Source organism: Suricata suricatta, chromosome 5 (genome assembly GCF_006229205.1).
Source record: "Suricata suricatta isolate VVHF042 chromosome 5, meerkat_22Aug2017_6uvM2_HiC, whole genome shotgun sequence".
In the NCBI taxonomy this organism is placed as follows: Eukaryota; Metazoa; Chordata; class Mammalia; order Carnivora; family Herpestidae; genus Suricata; species Suricata suricatta.
Genome location: NC_043704.1, coordinates 45,318,199 through 45,338,854, shown reverse-complemented (window position 1 = coordinate 45,338,854; position 20,656 = coordinate 45,318,199). Strand labels below are relative to the sequence as shown.

The 20,656-nt window shown below is 36.0% G+C and overlaps 1 protein-coding gene across 2 annotated transcripts in view; it reads right to left on the bottom strand.

Annotated features, from left to right (window-relative positions):
- EPHA6 (EPH receptor A6) overlaps positions 1-20,656 on the bottom strand; it is an 852,931-nt gene that overhangs the window by 255,768 nt on the left and 576,507 nt on the right. The window contains exons 7-8 of one of the 2 annotated variants that reach the window (XM_029939169.1): positions 9,855-9,902; positions 9,290-9,452 (exon numbers count right to left, since the gene is read on the bottom strand). In XM_029939169.1, the coding sequence (XP_029795029.1) occupies positions 9,290-9,452; positions 9,855-9,902 (211 nt within the window). The remainder of the gene's footprint in view (positions 1-9,289; positions 9,453-9,854; positions 9,903-20,656) is intronic. The other variant, XM_029939170.1, reaches the window with a different exon arrangement.

Genomic DNA, 20,656 nt, shown 5'->3' with positions numbered 1-20,656 from the left:
TTAAAATTAGAATTTTGAGAATGACATAAATAGGAAACTGTTAGAAGATTCTCTAGTGCAGCTTAGTGGTGAGATTCCTGAAGACAGAGAACATGTATTACATATTTGGTTTTCTTCCTCAGCTTTACTGAGGTATAACAAACAAAATTTATATATATTTGTGGTGTACAATGTGATGTTCGGATTAAGTACACATTGTGAAATGACTACCACAATCAAGCTAATTAACATATCCAACAGCACACATAGTTTGTGTGTGTGTGTGTGTGTGTGTGTGTGTGTGTGTGTGTGTTGAGAACATTTATGATCTACTGCCTTAGCAACTTTCAAATACACAATACAATACTATTAACTATAGTTACCATGCTATATATTAGATCTCCAGAACTAAAGCTTTGTACCCTTTGACCAACATTCAGCACAGTTATTTTTTTTAAGTTTATTTATCTATTTATTTAGAGAGGGAGAGAGAAAGTACAGGTGGGGAAGGAACAGAGAGGAGGGAGAGAGAGATAAACCCAATCAGGCTCTGAACTGTCAGTGCAGAGCCCTACACAGGGCTCAAACTCACAAACCATGAGATCATGAAGTGAATTGAAATCAAGAGTCAGACGCTTAACCTATTGAGCCACCCTGGTGCCCCAACACTATTACTAATATACACATACAGAAACACAAACAAGATGACAAAAGTATGTAGATAAAATAATAAAATACATTCAGTTTGTCTGAAATAACAGATGCATGTTAATTATTTACTGGATAACATCAACTTACTTGATATTCACTGAAAGCCTTCAATGTGTCAGCAAGGCAATTGTAAGAGGCACAAAAATGAATAAGAGATGGTTCTTGATCTCACACAAAACAAAACAAAACAATCCAAAACACTTCCAGAGGATAATGGATTATATCTCAAAGGAATCATATTTTTGTATTTGTTGCTATAGGTCATTGGCTTAAAATAAACCTATATTCCGTTTTAAGAAATAGAACCACTGCTATTTGCTAGTGCCCTTTTCAATATCAGAACAATTGTAACACTGCATGTTACTATACATGTTTTATAACTTCTAAGTACCTGTTAATAGCTAATGAATTTTTTCCAGTCCATTTAGCAAAGCTATGATCTTTAATATTTTTCATATTGAACCTCCAATCTGTCCTATGGTACATAAGCCTGGTTCCCATTGTTTAAAATCATTATTTGATCCAGGCAAAACTGAAGCAAAATACCTTTTATTTTTCTTAATCAATGGGGTCTTATTAAAATGAGACTTGCATTTTCTGTGCATATAGTTATTCTTCTTCAAGTCTCTGCTCATGTAAGGTAATCAGACTAAGTGTATTATTTTGTCCCTTTAGAGTGTTATGCTTTGTCTACTACGTGTACATTAGTCTAAAAATCTGTATTAAAATATTCATAAATCTCTGAATTTGATGTATGGTGATTTATAAATAACTGTAATTTTTTAAATGTCTATGTTTACAGTCAAGCACTCTGTTTTAGGAAAGAATATAAATGGTTAAGGAAAGGTAAAGGACTGGAGGCAAAAATAAAAAAAAATTATCATGTAGAAAATCAGAAGTAATGACCAAGGTGGATCAGAAAAGTAAAAACACTGAATGGGTAGAAATGAAACTCAGTCCTATCTCTGAGCATTAGTATGAAAAATACTATCCCCATAATATAATACAGCCATAATATATGACCATTTTAACACTTAGTAGCTGTAGGAATGTGGTAAGTTACTGCATTTCCTTGTACTTCAGTTTCCTGATCCATAAAATGGACATGATAATAGTATCCACTTCAAAAGTTAGAAGCCACAAAGAATAGAAGAGTGTTTGGAACATCAGAATTCAATAAATATTATCTGATAGAATATCACTGATAGAAGTTATGTTAAATGTAATGAAGCAAGGATTCCCTTTATAATATGTTGAATAGATACTCAGCTAGTTCCAGCACAAATTCTTGCCATGAAAGGCACTTATTACTTCATAAGGTAGGCCAATTTATATTTGAACAATCTAGCTGCTAGAATATTCTTCTTTCTTACTGACGTTTGCATTTAGATAGCTATGGTTGCCAACATTGAAAGTGTGGTATTGATTGGAGATTATTTCACATTAAAATCTTACATACTGGAATTTGTCCTCCTCTGGGTAGACTCATAAATATGAAATCTGCCTCCTGCTTGATTAATTAACTTTTTTATTACTCCACCCGGGTCAGCTGGTCCTCTTTCTGCTTCATGCTTCACCATTAATAACCATCCCCAAGTTTCTGGCTGCTGTTAATAATGATGTAGCTAATTTCATCCTAAGTAATTGAAGCAGTGCAGATTGTGATTCAACCAACAGACTAGATCAGACATAACAGAGGAAGTTTAAAGGAAGGAAGTTTAAAGAAGAAAATACATTATACAATAACAAAAATATCATTTAACTCTGCATAAAATGCTTTCAATTTTAGAATTAACAATTAATTGGTAACTAAAGGTCCACATATCATATTTCTTCACAACTCAAGCCAGGTACAATGTGATGCCCCAAATAAAGTAAGAAATAATGTTTAATTATGGCAAATAAAAATATTTGATTCTTTCTATTTAGACTAGTAGGCAACATGGTATTCTCCCATTTTTAGTCTTTTATCATTGTATCTTATTCATTTTTAAATTGAGTATGTATTGGAAACTATAAGCAAGGCATTTTATGAGACACAAGGATACACTGGCTATAGTTCTTGACTCAAAGAGCTAATAGCTTAGCAAATAATTAAGTGCTTGCACAATAAAATATTATAGAAAGTCTGAGGAAAGGGTGATTTTTCACTGGACTGATATAGAATATTTCAGGAGAGGTAGAAGTTGAGCTGGCAGCCATTTGTAATGTGATACATTTCTGAATTGTCCAGTTGGAAGTCACAGAAGAAGCTTAGAAATTATGAAGATTCAGAAAATTTCATGTATGAAGTATCCATACATGTTCTCAGAATTTGTTAACTAGAGGGAGACAGGACAGGAATGATGTCAGTCTGCATTAGGACTGGAGGGAAACTTAAATATTTATTGAAAAGTTCACTTTTTATGTGGTAAAAATACTCAATGTTTTTGAGTTTTTAAGTGTATAGAATGGACTATAGAAAAATTAGTCCACTGGAGACATAAATAACAAATTAGGAAAGAAAGAATTGGAGACATGATATTGAACCTCAATTTCTAGGATCATTTCCTATTTATAAATTGTGAAAATTAACCAGACTGCTTAAATATGACACCATCTAAAAATAGCTAACTCTTACGGATGTTAAAAATAATTAAGTGATTCAATTCATTCACGTGTATCTACATAACACTTTTTGTATACATATGTAACACACTACATAAGATTCTATTTTAACCTACTATGGTTTGGTAATAATTTATTGTTTGGTTATTTAATGTTGATCATGATGACTTTTGTGTGGTCATTTTATGTGACATAAATTTAGTCTGTTGTTACTACTTTTCGTAAATAACACATTTAAATGTTGACAGATGTGGCTTTTGTGTTACAAAAATGCTTTCTGTAGCTTAGAGGTAAAAAACCTAAGTTTATATGTTGTTAAAATTTAAGGTATAATTTATCCTTTCAAGGGAAAAGAATGCATTGCTTACATGTTGTCAATGTATTACTTCTCCAGGGTCATGTGGATAACCATTAGGGGAACGGGGGAGGCAAACTGCTAATTATTATGTGTACATTTCCAGCTTTCTTTAAAAAATTGGCTTTAAGCTATGGATTATGCACTCCTTTGACAGCTTCACAAGTTCTTTTCCTGTATTTAAGGAAGATGTTCAAGTTGGCTGCAATATAGCAGGATATATTTTATTTGGGTTTTAAAAGTGTACAAATGAAATTATTTTCTGCTACTCCAAAATACATTTGAATATTAGATAAGTCTTGGTGTTTTAAATAATCAAATGTTTGACTTCCTTTAGATTATCTTTATTTCTTTTTTTTAAATGTAGCTGTAATTTTAACAAATTGTTGTTAAAAATTGAATTAAATATCTTTTTTAAAAGAAGTTTTTAAGGATATGGGTATTACTGGTTATGCAGATAATTTTTTAATTTTGATTGTTACTTTTTCTCCATTGAAAATAAGTACATTTCTCCAGGAAATAAGGATAGAAATTATAATAAATATGAGGTGGTTAAGATTTCTTGTTTTATTCATCTGTGCCAAAAATGTCTGTACTTAATCTGTGTTTGTGTGTGTTTGATACTTTGAGACCTAATATGTTTCACTATAATATTAAAAGTTATTTTTAAAATTTATTTTAATTTAATTTTTGAGAGACAGAGACAGAGCATAAGAGGAAGAGGGGTAGAAAGAGAGGGAGATACAGGACCCGAAGCAGACTCCAGGCTCCTAGCTGTCAGCCCAGAGCCCAACATGGGACTCGAAATCAAACTGTGAGGTCATGACCTGAGCTGAAGATGAACGCTCAACTAACTGAGCCACCCAGGCATCTGGAAAAAATTCTTATATTAGCTTCTGACACTGATCTTTCATGTGTCTCTCAGAGAAAGATATATATATATATATATGATTTCACTCATATGTGGAATGTAAGAAACAAAACAGATGAACATGGGGCAAGGGAAGGAAAAATAAGAAAAACAGAGAGGGAGGAAAACCATAAGAGACTCTTAAATAGAGAAAACAAACCTAGGGCTTCCAGAGGGGTGTTGAGTGCGGAGATGGGCTGAGTGGGAGATGGGCATTAAGAAGGACTCTTGTTGGGATGAGTGCTGGGTGTAATATGTAAGTGATGAATCCCTAAGTTCTACTCCTGAAACCATTATTGCACTGTATGTTAACTAACTTGGATTAAATTAAATCAATCAATCAATCAACCAATTAATCACTAAATAAAAGATCCACATGGAATGTTTATGTATTCTTATTTTCTCACTACTGACTCTATTGTATTATAATTTATTGGCCTAATAAAAAGGCCATTAAAAAAAAGCTACCACACAATAGGCACTCAATAACTGCTCCTAATGGACACACTATTTAGTTGTATATTTTTTTTAAAGATTATTTATTTATTTTGAAAGACAGAGAGAGAGGGAGGGGCATAAAGTGAGAGAGAGAGAGAATCCCAAGCAGGTTCTGTGAGATCATAATCTGAGCCTAAAATAAGAATCAGACAATTAACTGACTGAACCACTCAGGTGCCACCTGTACACTCTTTGTCCACAGACAGATTAGTGGACATATGAAATGCCAGGATTAAAACAGAAAAGTCTTTAGGTGCCTGGGTGGCTCAGTTGGTTAAGCGTCCAACTTCAACTCAGGCCATGATCTCACGGTTCGTGGGTTTGAGCCCTGCATCAGCCTCTGTGCTGACAGCTCAGAGCCTGGAGTCTGCTTCAGATTGTGTCTCTCTCTCTCTCTGACCCTCCCCCACTCAACCTCTGTTTCTGTCTCAATAATAAATAAACATAAAAAAAATAAATAAATAAAACAGAAAAGTCTTTTGGACTATATAGGAATGATTATCTATTTATATACCTAATAATCAATGATCTATATTCATATACCTATCTATCTGTCATCTATCTCTCCATATACATATGTAATGAGGTTATTCTATAGACCCGGGGAGAAAGGAAACCAACAGGTCTAAGTTAAGTAAGCTGTATTTATACTGCTAGAAGTCATAATTAGAAATCTTTACTTTGGTTATCCAGTTTCCACCACATAATCTAACTCTAGAAAAACATCCAACTTTGGGTCTATAAGAGCAAGAAGGGTCACCGTGATTGTTGTTCAGATGCCACTATGGTGGTTGAACACTGGTGGGTTAAGAATATTATGATTTTGGGGTGCTTGGGTGGTTCAGTCAGTTAAGTGGCTGACTCTTGATTTTGGCTCAGGTCAAGAATTTGGGGTCGTGAGACTGAGCTCCACATAGAGACCCGTGTCAGGGTCGGCACTTTCAGTGCAGAGCCTGCTTCGGATTCTCTCTGTGCCCCTCTCCTTCTCACTCTCTTTCAAATTAAATAAATAAAGCAGTAAACAAAAAATGAATATTATGATTTTGAAAAACAATTCTTTCATATTTTATATTATTGTCTTATTGGCAAACTAAGACTTGAACCGAGTAAAACAGAAATGGCTAGAGAAAATTAAATTGTAAACGATTTCACTTTGCTTACTTAAAAATATTTGAAGCAGCCGGTCAAATGAGAGAAACTAATCTCTGTTCCCCAACCCACCCCATCTCTAGGCAAGTATTATCAAGTAAGTTAATGAAACAGAATACACAAGAGAGAACTTCGTTCCGGCACTACTCAGGAAACAAAAGCTATGAAAATTTAAAAAGATGAGCTAGGAGGGTATGAAGAGAGAAAGACTGCTGCTGTAGATTGGGATTCATATCCTTATATACCTGACTTTATAGTAAACCTGCCCATATACTCCTATGACATCACTCACTGAAGTTCTCTTCTGGATATTAACAGCATGGTTTGAACATGTAATTTAAAACTAACCAGATAAAAAATGATCCTTCAAATGGTTTTCCCCTAGGCTGTAAATCGATTTGAAAGCCATACTATGTACCCCAAATCCAGGTTTAGACAAACACATTTTTCAGATTCTTCTCAGACATTTTGTCTCTTCAAGGTTTCAATTCTGCACCTTCCCTCATCTGATTATCCGATCTTGGTAAAGCTAGTTATGTCTCTAGAAGGAGCAATAATCTTGTCAGAAATACAAAGATAATTGGTGTGAATTGCTCAGCATGGAGTCCTGCACGTTACTGGCCATGTTATTCCCTAATGAAAACCCTTTTACGGATTCTCAGTATCATCAAGGCTCAATCTTATTCATGTGGCCAAAGGACGCCATTGTAGAATGCTCTGCCCTTAGTGCCCTTCATTTTGCTGGATGTCTCCTCACTGCAGCCACACCAAATTATTTGCTCCTCCTTAAATTATTCATGCTATTTCAGGTCTCAGTGTTTTTCCTATTTCTTTACTACCCAGCTTCTCACCTTCCACCAGATCTTTTCATGACCCACTTATGCTAAATTAGGGCTTCTTCCCTCTGCTCTCAGCACCCTTTGTATGTCTTTATGATAGTATATGTCAGTAACCTGATATTTTTAAGTTAATTTTTAATTTTCTTCTCATAAATCTAGAGTATAAATTATGTGAAGGCAAAGGCTGTTGGTCTTATAAATACGTTTTTTCCCTAGTGCCTCACACAGAGTATGGCACATATTAAGTGTGCTATACATTTTTGTTGGGTGAATAAATATTACATTGAGTCACTGGTGAGTATACGACCTTTTCGGATAAGAAATTTCAAAGTACTTCTCTTTTACATAACATCTGAAAGATTTCTACTCCCAAAAGTATGAGTTGAAATTAGAGTTAAACCAAATTAAATTTTTCATATTTAGATCAAAACTTTTTTTAAAAATTAGACTAGATTATGTTTCCTAGGTCCCAGATATACACAAATGACTTATCTAGATTTAGCCCTATAATTTTGTCTGAGCGTGTTTCAATTTAATGATATAAAACTCAAAAATGTCATACTTATTAAAAAGTTATGTAAATTTCCTCATCTGTGAAATAAAGTAAGAAAATAGAGATGCAGGAATGTAATACACACGGTCTGAACAACACAATGACAGAACTCTGCCTGAGACAAACCTTCCTTGAATCGCATCCTTTGACCTGCACTAGGTTAAGTCTTGACAGATGAATGGGGAAGAACAGTCAACAGGACATAGCAGGAATGGTGCTTTGAATATTTTTTATATTGTTTTTAGTTATGGAGTTATGTTTTTTGATACCGTCTTCTCCCAATAATTTCATCTCTAGCTTAAGAAGTCAACAGTGTCCACAAGATTATAAATGATTATCACTGATACTAAACATCCAGGTTATAAGTGTTCTTTTTATTCATTAGTTTACCCTCTTTCCCTAAGCTGTGCTTCTTAATTAAGTTGGTGATTTGCTACTTTTTAGTTAGGTATAGTTGTAACAAGGAAGTTCTTGTGAATTGATACTGTTCATCAATGTAAAAACAACACTCCTTCCATCACTTTCTTCATTTTGAGGGAGTGATACAGTGGAGGAATTGTGTCCTGTTTAGTTGTCTTAGTTTATTAGAACCTATAAATAATTCAAATGGAAGAACTTTACAGAATTGTGAAGTTGTGTAGAGCACAGGAAGAAGATAGCTCTCATTTTCTAATTTTAACTTAGCTTCTCATTAGCTGTATATAGCTGGATGAAATGCCTTATTTCTCCAGGTTTCTGTTTTCTGGTAAGTAAAATTAGAAAAATAACACTTGTATCATTGGATGTTGAAACATTTAGGTGAAATAACACATATAAAATACATAATTTATGGCATTTATTAGAGGCTTAATAAATGGTAGCTATTATTACTATTACTTATAAAGAATTTTTATGATAAATTTGCTATTCTTGAATTCTTATGTAAATATGGATATTTTTGCAAGGATGGGAAAAGATTTTTATTATGATTAGATTAGATTAAGACATTTTCTATAGAGAACCATTGCAAAAGCCACCTGTATTATCTTTAAAGCAATAGCAGTAAGATAGGTTTCTAAAAGCAAAGCACAAATTCAATGGCAGAGCAGCATTTAGACTCAATCAGACATTCCAAATCCTATGATACATGACATTGGAACACCTCACCTCCATCTCCCATTTTGATTTTCAACACATTGAGGCTATATGGAACTAATTTGAGTTTCTAATTAAGCCCGTGTGTCCATATTTAAACTTATAATGTACATTTCAGTAGAGTTTTTCTCCTGACCACTGTTTTTACTGATCTGAGATAATAAGCCAAAGCTGCACAATTTTGAACTAACTGCTAAAATCATTTGCTCATGGCTTTATTCTCTTCCAAGTTTTCATTAGTATCATATTATGATGCCAAGACTGGCAAACAATTAGGCTAACACCACCCACTGAGACTCTATGTTCCAGGGTGAATGATGAATTCTGCATAAAGAAATGTATTTGGGCTACATTACAATTGTGGTTGAGTAGGGCATTTCATGGAGGTATTTAATGATAGCACCAAAACATTAACTGGAATGACTCTATGAGTATTTACAGGAACAGAATCCTGTTTGATGAGACTATTCACAATTGGGAACATGAGGTTTTTAACTCAGGTCTGATTGGAATGGTACTAAACATCTTATTTTACATGTTTGTGTAAAACTTACTCTCATCTCCTGTTTCAAATTCAAACTTCTGGCTGTAGCCACTGTATCCTGTTGCAGTCCTCACTCGGATATGAAATATGTACTTGGTGGCTGGCTTGAGGCCCGTGATAATGACACTGGGCGCCTTGGACCTCGTGGAGGAATAGGTGAGCTGCTCATGCTCCTGGGGATAGAAAAGAGGAGAAAGGAAATGAAGTAGAATTATCCCACTTTTTCCCAGGGATATTCCCAAGTTAAGCTGAGGAATTATGCTCTAAATATCAAAAATATTGATTAGAAAGGTGTAAGCATGGTTTTCAATAATTTAGCACTCATTTATAATTATGATGTACATGATATGGTCTTGATTTGGAAATTTATTGAGAAAGATGATTATCTTATATAAACTTGCACTTGGATTTTTGGTGATTTGGATTTCTGATCCAACTCTAAGGAATGGTGGTGGCGTGAGAGCACATTTACACAGAATGGCAGCTGCACCTGGAGCAAATGGGCACATCAGATCAGACCACACCAGCAGAGTGCAAGGAGCAAGGGTGGGAGAGTTCAAGTACCCGCTACTCACTTCTACCCGCAGGTAGTGCCAAAATGCCGGCGCTATCCGTGGGTAGACCTGTGGGTGAAAGGAAAAATAAATTAATTGTTTTTTTTTAATTTGAAGTATTTTATCCTGAATCAATTGCTTGTTCCAAAACTCAAGCGATGTCCCTTTTGTTAACAACTGAAGTGGACTCCAACTTGAAACATAAAACCATAAAAATTGACCCTTAAGGGAGAACTGACTCCTTCCCCCCAGATATCACGGTTTATTTATTTTTTTGAAGATGTAAAAAATTGTGATGTTGGTTTTAAAATAGTCTGCCTCTGAAGGAGCATCAAAGACACAGAAAGATATGAAAGACTTACCATACCCGTGGAACAGAGGCAGCGCCTTGGTTCCCAGTCACCTGCATTAACGGCCAAACTACCTCCCCTCACTAATAGGAAGGGTTTACCACCTCTGATCGAATGATCTGGTCAGTCAGGGTCTTTTAAGGGGACTCTCTTGTCCACCAGCTCAGGATAGTTCATTTTATCCATGCATATAAGAGACTGTCCATAATATGCTGGCAATGGACATAAATTAAACAATACTATTTTTGTACAAGGTTACTGTTCAATAATTTTATAATGGTATTTTGATAGGCGAAAAACACTGTATTTGTATGAATAACTCTTCTAAATTCATAAGTCAAATTAGGCCACCAGGTTCTTATGTTAATTCTCCACTATTCTCATAAATCTAAAGATAGAGATTCTCAGGGATGGAAGTGACTTTCAAGATCATTAAATGAATCACTCATGTGATGCCTAAATTCTATTTATAATATTCCCATCAAGATTTCATTTAGTCTTTGCCTGATAATCTCTGTTGTTCAGCTCTTCCAGACTAACAAAGTTATAAAAATCTACATATGTGTAGAATGTGTCAAACTCCATTTATTTGCTGGTGATGCTTTAAGATTTAGAACTATGGAAATCATTTCCCTTAAGCTACTTTTCAGAAAAATATCCTAATCTAAAGATCATTTAAAAATTTTATGGCTCTAGGGGTGCCTGGATGGCTCAGTTGGTTAAGCGGCTGACTTCGTCTCAGGTCATGATCTCGCATTTTGTGGGTCTGAGCCCTGCATCGGACTCTGTGTGACAGCTCAAAGCCTGAAGGCTGCTTCAGATTCTGTGTCTCCCTCTCTCTCTGCCCCCCCCCCGACTCCTGCTGCCCCCCTCCTCAAGATTAAATAAATATTTTTAAAAATTTATGTTTTTAAAATTTATTTTTGAGAGACAGAGACAGCATGAGCAGGGGAGGGTCAGAGAGAGAGAGGGAGATACAGAATTCGAAGCAGGCTCCAGGCTCTGAGCTAGCTGTCAGCACAGAGCCTGACGCGGGGCTCAAACCCACGAACCGTGAGATCATGACCTGAGCCGAAGCCGGACGCTTAACCGACTGAGCCACCAGACGTCCCAAGATTAAATAAATATTTAAAAATTAAAAAAATAAAATTTGATGGCTCTAGTTTTCAGAAGACTACATGCTACATGGTTATTCTAAGGCTAGCTGAGGAATTGAACTTGCCATCTATACCCTAAATAGAACTATGTATTAAACACAAAATACAAAGAAAAAGCAAGTTAACAATAGCAAAATTTTAACCAAAAAAAGACAAACTGCCATTTATATTTATCTCTTACGTAGTTTTGAGATAGGGAGTAAATAAAATCCTAGCATAAAATCCAAGGAAATAAAGTCTATAAAATCGTTAATGGTAGTAATCAATTAAGGGCTAAAGGAAGGAGCTAAGATCAAGGCCTTTATAATTAGGGGGCTTAGCACTCATATTGTAGAGAAGAAAAAACTGCTCATGTGCTATTCGAAAAAAATGATATTGTTTCCAGTAGAAATCTGCAAAACTTTTTGGATTTTCAATCTCACATACAGGAGGAGAATATTCTACCTTTCACAGAATTTCCTGTTATGTAAGTGCTATGGTGAATTTTGAGTGGTAGTTCACAATATGAAATGATGATGGAGAAAAAATTTTAAAGCTGTGAAAAAATAAATTTTTTCTTACCCTTGAAGAGAGAAGATACAGATTTCAAAAATCTACTTAGACTGGCGGCACACGATTTACACATTATTTCTTTTTGCTTCATCAAAATGTAGCTAAATAGTAATATGTTACTTGGTAAAGATATAGAGAATAAAGGACACCTTTTGCAAACAGCTTTTAGCATTTCTGCTGTTATATACACAAGTGTGTCTAGTTAGGGCTCTAGAATAGAAATCCCCAAGTAGGAAATGTGCGTACATGGTTCCTCACCTAAAGGACAGCATTGTGGTGACGGGCTGTCTTGTCTTAACATCTTGCCACCCCTCAGACTGCCAAAAAGAAGGACTCAGAAAGCATGAGTCATGAGACTTCCTTTTTCCAGGGGATAGCAGCCCTCTCTCCTGGCATTTCCAAACTCTTGGGAAATCAGGTTAGCACTTATCTATTACAAGCGTAGAACACTAGTGTCCCAGAACTTTGGCTAATCGCCTTTCTGCCCACATATCAATCCCAATTCTAAGCAGCTGTCCCTGGGTAGAGACCATCCTTTGACACAGAACCATCTAGACCTCTTTAGTCATCCTCACTGGCTGAACTGTGGACATGTTTGAGTAGGATATGTGTGCAAGTTTTTCCTGGAGTTTTTGTGCCACTCCATTGCAGGTTTTATGAAATGTGCTAGGTAATACATCCCATTATTCATAAAACTCTTAAATGTGTTTTTTGTCTTTGCTAAATCCAAAGTGAAATAGCTTTTGCATTCTTAACATTATTTATTTTTGTAGTTTCTTTTCTTGATCGAGCTTTGCAGAAGTTTGAACCAACTTTTGGTTTTGTTTAACTAACCGCATCTTTGTTTTCTATTACATTTAATATATGCTCTGACCATAAATTATTTCCTTTCTTCTTTCTACTTTCTTAATTATGTAGCCTTCTAACTTCTTGCATTTCATGCTTAACCCATTCAATGTCAGTATATCTTTTCAAATATACAATGTAAATCTACAGGTTTTGCTCCAAGTACTGCACTATCTATACTCTGTAAGGTTTCCTATGGTGTATTATCAATCAGTGCTAAATATTTATTAATTTCTAAAGCTAGATGATTTTTAAATTCTTTGTGGTAGTTCCAGGATTATCACTTGTACACTTTTATGGTTCGTGACAAGTTGTCAGGCAATAAATAAATGGTATAAATTGAAGCTCCGAAGGCATAACCCCACTGGCTGCAGAGCACACTGAACCATGGACAGGACAGTGAACGCTCACTCTCGAGTGCACTGGCAGTCTGCTGCGTTAATATTTGCTGCTTAAAGTACAACAACTTGTTGTACTATTTCTCCTTGGATGAACATGGATAATAGCACCAATTCTGAGAAAAAAAAAACCATTTAGTAATGATGCACTTTAATATATCACTATATATGTCATTAAACAATAAATATATACAATTTTTATTTTATATATTTGTATCTATCTATCTATTTTTAAACAATTCAGAACCAAATAGTGTGAACATTGGACACTGTCAACAGAATGTGTATGTACTGATCTCTAGAGATACTGACTTTCACTTTATAGTTCTCTTCCCATGCTTAGATCCTACAGTTTTGAGTCAGCCATTGCTCCTTCCTAGCTGCTGAGACTCAAGGCTTTTGGGGAAAGTCACGTTAGACCTTTCATTTACCTAAAATACTGAATCTAGCTTTACCTCTACAGACGTCAACTCTTCGTGGTAATTAAAAGGATATTTTTACCAGATTCTGGATCCTGTTAGCATTTAATCTAAAAACTGCAACTAAGTAAAAAGAAATAGGCTAAGGTGCCCAGTTCCTATGGCTACATCTTTCTAAAATCAGTGTTACTGGGTGGCTGAGTTGGTTAAGCATCTGACTTTGGCTCAGGTCATGATCTCATAGCCCATTGAGTTCGAATCCTGTGTTGGGCTTGGGCTGACAGTTCACAACCTGGAGTCTGCTTCAGATTCAGATTCATTCATTCTCTCTCTCTCTCAAAAATAAACATTAAAAATTAAAAAAATAAATAAAATCAGTGGTTGCATGGCCTGTATCAACAAAGGGCAGCATGTAGAGAATTTGGGGTTGAAATTTTCTTTCCTTGGGCTTGATCTTGGTTCTACTTGTATTATGTATCTTGGTAAATCACAGTGAAGACTTTGATTTACTCATATAGTAAATTCATTCATTCCAGAGACACTGAATGCTCACTATGTTTAAGGAAGGTTCTGGGGCACTCTAACAGATATAGATTAAATAATCACCAAAGTTCCAACTAAGCAATTAAGTTCTACAATTATTTTTATGTCAAAAATACAAGTCTCCTCTCTTCTGCTGTGACTCCTTCTTATCACTCCTTACCGCCTCTTGGTTTACCACTCTCACTAATGGAATAGATTCAATGGGCCCACAAAGTGGTCATCATTCAGTTGGTTTGCTTCGTCTTAAAATCTCTGGGTCTAGTGAGATTTCTGAGATGTTGCCTCTTTATCTTATGTTTTCACTTTACATTAATTGGATTATATACTGATTACAAATTGTTTTAGACTTTTTCCTAAAACATTTAGATCTAAAGATATATTAGCAATAATAAGAGAACCAAGATTTATACAACTGTTTATAATACACAGTCTTTATGAGATCCACTTAATAATCTTGTGAGGCAAGAACTGATAGTCTCTTTATATATAGTATAGTATCTATATATTGTACTTAATATATGATGAAATTGGTCAAGAAAGAATAAGTAACTTACAAAAGCAAGTCACCTAACTAGTTAGCAGTTTTCAATCAAGTTGTGTTTTTCCACTATACCCAAAGAAGGCAGATATGTCCAGGGAAAATATGTTTATAGATTAGACTTTGGGCCAAGGTTGCATCTTTACATTTTACATTATTGGTCATCTAATCATTAGAAATAACTTTAAATTTAACACAGGCTATGAGCCAAATTGTGATGATTTTATGGCATTAGAATATCTATCTTTATAGAAACAGTTCCTCAATGACAGAGACAATTCTCAATATTAAAGATTTTAACTAGTTATTTCAAAGATAAAATTATTTTTTAAGTTTATTTATTTGTTTATTGTGTGTGTGTGAGAGAGAGAGAGAGCGAGAGCGTGAGCATCAGTGGGGGGGACAATGAGAGAGAGAAGAGAAGAGATGAGAAGAGAGAGAATATTAAGCAGACTCTGTGTAGAGTCCAAGTGGGGCTCAAAGTCACGATCAGTGAGATAATGACCTGAGTTGAGACTAAGAGCTGGATGCTTGACCAATGGAGCCAAGCAGGAACCCCGATAGATTTATTTTACATTCTGGTTAACACATCCATGAATCCTGCCTTTATTTTTATTCTCTTTTTATAGCATGTCATGTAGAGACAGATTCTAGGAAATACGGAGGGCTTATAACTCACCTAATCTTGCTTGGAACATCAAATATTCTTGTTTGGAGCTTGGAATACAATTTGTTGATAAGGTCTAGGAGACTTTCCTAGAATTTTTGATGTATGAAGTTACCTGAATGGCTTTATTCACAGAACAGTACTAAAAGGGCAGATTAAAGAATTGCTAGATTTTCTTTTATCCTTTCCAGTCATAGCATGTTAAAATGATCAGAAAGAGGCCAAAAATATTACTTTGCTATCACAATTATTATTACTATTCATTATTATTATTATTTTGGCAATGTTCTAATTAAGTTAAAGGTAAAGATCTTGTTCTATTTTCTAGCAGACTGAAGCATAGATTCCTGAGAAAATATAACAGCCTCTGGGCTTTAATGGCTCTGCTAGGAATTGCCTAAGTCATTTTGTAATTCCTAGTATCTCTGCAGTTCTGCATCTGTTTTCTCATCTTGCCTCTCTGTTACAGATGCAAACACACATACACACACACACACACACACACACATTAAACAATACATGATAGAAGCCTCTAAAAATTAAACAATTTTAAACCACATTTAGAACATGATTTACTGCCTACAAAAAAGATATATTTTTCCTAATAAACCAAGAATTGCATGATCTAAAAAGAAAGTTTGAAAGATTATGAAAAATCTTATTGCCTACACAGTGATATTAGCAAATCCTGAAAAGACTTCACTTGAATGAAAGTGATTCCACATAATCTTAGGAAAAGGAAATCTTGAGTACTAGATCTAAGGGTGTAACAATTGCATTTTAAAGGAGAAAGAGAGGCTGAATCTGCTGGATTCTGTGTCACAGGTTCCTCCCACAAGAATGAGCCCTATGTGGGGCAAGTACTTATATATCATATGCTGGCTGAAAGATTTCTTAAGATTTTTCATATTTTGAAGATCACTTTGGCTTCTGTGGGATATGAGTGGCTTTCAAATTAGCCAGAATCTGCAGTTTTATTAAAAATTTTGTGGAGAGCTTCCCAAGATGGCGGAGAGGAAGGGAGCTCTGTAAACTTTGTCCACCCCATCTATAAAACTGAGAAGGACATTACTTTTATCTGCAAAAGTGGGAGGAAAAAATACAGAAAGAAGACAACCTCAAAGATGCCTGAGTGAGTGAGTGAGAACTGGGGAGACTGGAAAATGGGCCAGCCTGAGATGGGCAGGGGAGGTGGGAGCCCCAGCCCAACACGGGGCAAGTGCGCAGAGCCCCTGAGAGACAAAGGGAAGAGAAAGAGAAACTGAACATGCTCATAGTACTGTCTCTAGAGAAGAGATAAAGAACTTAACCCTGGACAGAGAGGAAAAACTCTCACCCCATATATAACTGTTGGGCTCAGGGTGAGAAAGCATACCATATAGCTGGCAAATTCTTCCTTGGGCTCAGCGGCACCAGAAAAAACAGACCCCTCCCCCTGCACGATCCTGGGTGGGAGGGAGTGCACCTCGCCTCCAGCGGCAGCTGTGCAGGTCCCAGCCAGCGCCAAGAGGAGCAGCTCCCTGCCCTTACGAGATCCCGGCTAAGAAGCCAGCCGCCAAAGCAAGTACATCTCATCTATGGTAGCATAAAAGTGCATGGACTAGGATTCTGAAGTGAGGCGGGCCTGGAAAATACAGCTTAGCTCGTTTGCAGCACAAGGAGATTGGACTCCTAAGAGTGACTTGTGCTTAGTTCAAACAGAGGTTGGGGCACCGCCATTGTTCTCCCCGCAATCACCAAGGCAGGGCCTCCAAGAGCAGCCTCCTACACCAAACCACGCCTATCCGCCAGGGGGAGCTGCTGCTTTTTTGTATTTATTTATTTATTATTATTATTTTAATTTTTTAAAAAATCTTAATTTTTTAATTTTTATTCTTTATTTTCGTTTTTCCTTTCTCCCACTTTTTTTTTCCTCTTTCCATCCAGATATATTCTCCCTTGTCTCATCCTTATCTCTCACCTCGACTGGTTATACATTTTTAGACTGTCCATTGTCCTTTGTTGTCTCTGCCCCCCTTTATTTTTTCTTCTCTTCTTTTCTTCTAGTACCTCTCCTTTCCTTTTCTTTTTTACTTTCCCCTTTTAAACTGTTTGTTTGTTTGATTTGACTGTGTGTTTGTGTGATTTTATTCCCTGTGTGTATGTGTCTGTTTTTCCTTTTCAGCGCTACCCCAAGAAACTAGCCAAAGTATGCATGACAGAGAGTCCCAAATATCGCTGAGTAGGGAAATAAAATAATCAAAGGCACAACAAGAGAAACTGAGAGACACCACAAGAGAAGACTTCCTGAAACGACAGGCCCTGGACAGACAATAAGCCTCCTTTAACAGAGCAATACTAACATGTGCACAGTGCACAACGAGCTTGTAAAACTGACAAGAGACAAAAAGCTAGCCAAAATGACAAAATGAAAGAACTCCCCTCTAAAGAAACTCCAGAAGAAGTCACAGCCACAGAACTGCTCAAGGCAGATCTAAGGAACATAACTGAACAAGAATTTAGAACAATAGTCATAACATTAGTCACTGGGCTTGAAAAAAAGCATCAGAGAAGCAACTGATAAAATGACTAGGGACTTTCAAAAATAGCTCTGATGAGTTAAAAAAAGGGCTATAAATGAGGTAAATAATAAAATGGAGGCAGCCACCTCACGGATTTAAGAGACTGAGAAAAGAATAGGTGAATTAGAAGACACAGTTATAGCAAAAGAGGAAGCTGAGAAAAAGAGAGAGAAATTGATCCAGGAACAGGAAAGGAGAATTCGAGTCCTGACTGATATAATCAAATGGAACAATATCCATATCATAGGAATTCTTGAAGAAGAAGAAAGAGAAAAACGTCATGAAGGGGTGCTTGATCAATTATAACTGAGCATTTCCCAAATCTGGAGAAAGAAACAGACATTCAAATTCAAGAGGCACAAAGAATCCCCTTAAGATGTAATTTGAATCAAACTTTGGCATGGCATATCATAGTGAAACTGGCAAAATATAAAGATAAAGAGAGAATTCTGAAAGCAGCTAGGGATAAAAGGGTCCTAACATACAAAGGGAAACCTATCAGAGTTGTTACAAACCTATCTAATGAAACTTGGCAGGCCAGGAAGGAATGGCAGGAAATCTTCAATGTGATGTACAGAAAAAACATCCAGCCAAGAATCCTTTATCTAGCAAGCCTGTCACTCAAAATAGAATGAGAGATAAAGGTGTTCCCAAATAAACAAAAATTGAGGGAATTCATCACCACCAAACCAGCCCTATAAGAAATCCTAAGAGGGACTCTATGAGGGAAATGTTGCAAGGAATACAGGTACCAGAGACACCACTACAAACATGAACTCTACGGAGAACACAATGACTCTAAACCCACATTGTTCAATAATAACACTGAATGTAAATGGAATGAATGCTTCAACCAAATAACACAGGGTAACAGAATGGATTAAAAAAACCAAAAATCTATTTGCTGTCTACAAGAGACTTGTTTTAGACCTGAAGACACCTTCAGATTGAAAGTAAGGGGATGGAGAAATATCTACCATGCGACTGGAAGTCAAAAGAAAGCGGGAGTAGCAATAATTATATCTGACAAACTGGACTTTAAAGTAAAGGCAGGAACAAAAGATGAAGATGGACATTATATAATAATTAAAGGTTCTCTCCACCAGGAAGAGCTCACAATTATAAACATCTATGCACCAAATTCGGGAGCACACGAATGCATAAAACAATCACAAACAGAAACAATCTTATTGATAAGAATGTACTAATTGCAGGAGACTTAAATATTCCACTGACAGCAATGGATATATCAACCAGACAGAATATCACTAAAGAAACAATGGATCTGAACGACACGTTGGAACAGATGGAATTGATAGATATATTTAGAACTCTGCATCCTGAATATAGGAAATTCACCTTCTTCTTGAGTGCACATAGCACATTCTCCAAGATAGATCACATACTGAGGCATAAAGCAGCCCTCCATAAATATAAACAAATTGACATCATACCATGCACACTTTTAGAACACAATACTATGAAACTTGATATTAACCACAGAAAAAAGTCTTGAAAACCTCCAAAAATGTGGAGGTTAAAAACCACCCTACTAAAGAAGGATTGGGCTAATCAGGCAAGTGGAGAAGAAATCAGAAGATATATGGAAACAAATGAAAATGAAAATACAACAATCCAAATTCTCTGGGATGCTGCAAAGGCAGTCCTAAGAGGAAAGTATATTGCGATCCAGGCCAATATCAACAAACTAGAAAAACTAAAATTGCACCAGCATTATTCCCAAAGCTAGAGCAAACTATTCTAAAATTTGTATGGAACCACAAAAGACCCAGAATAGCCAAAGTCATATTGAAGAAGAAAACCAAAACGGGAGGCATCACAATCCCAGACTTTAGCCTCTACGACAAAGCTGTCATCATCAAGACAGTATGGTATTGGCAAAAAAAAAAAACAGACACATAGACCAATGGAATTGAATAGAGAACCCAGAACTGGGCCCACAAATGTATGGCCAATTAATCTTTGACAAAGCAGGAAAGAGTATCCGATGGAAAAAAGACAGCCTCTTTAACAGATGGTGCTGGGAGAACTGGACAGCAACATGCAGAAGAACACTTTCTTACACATACACAAAAATAAACTCAAAATGGATGAAGGACTTGAATGTGAGACAGGAAACCATCAAAACCCTCAAGGAGAAAGTAGGAAACAGCCTCCTTGACCTCAACTGTGGCAATTTCCTACTCAACACATCCCCAAAGGCAAGGTAAATGAAGGCAAGAATGAACTATCGGGACCTTAACAAGATAAAAACCTCCTGCACTGCAAAGGAAACAATCAAGAAAACTAATAGGCAACCTATGGAATGGGAAAAGATAGTTGCAAATGACATATCAGATAAAGGGCTAGTATCCAAAATCTACAAGGAACTCACCAAACTTCACATTCGAAAAATGCATAGTCCAGTGAAGAAATGGGCAGAAGTCATAAACAGACACTTCTCTAAAGAGGACATCCAGATGGCCAATAGACACATGAAACAATGCTCAACCTCACTCATCATCAGGGAAATGCAAATCAAAACCATACTGAGTTAATTTTTGTGTATGGTGTAAGAGAGTGGTCTAGTTTCATTCTTCTGCATGTTGCTGTCCAGTTCTCCCAGCACCACCTGCTAAAGAGGCAGTCTTTTTTCCATTGCATACTCTTTCCTACTTTGTCAAAAATTAATTGGCCATACATTTGTGGGCCCAGTTCTGGGTTCTCTATTCTATTCCATTGGTCTATGTGTCTGTTTTTGTGCCACTACCATACTGTCTTGATGATGACAG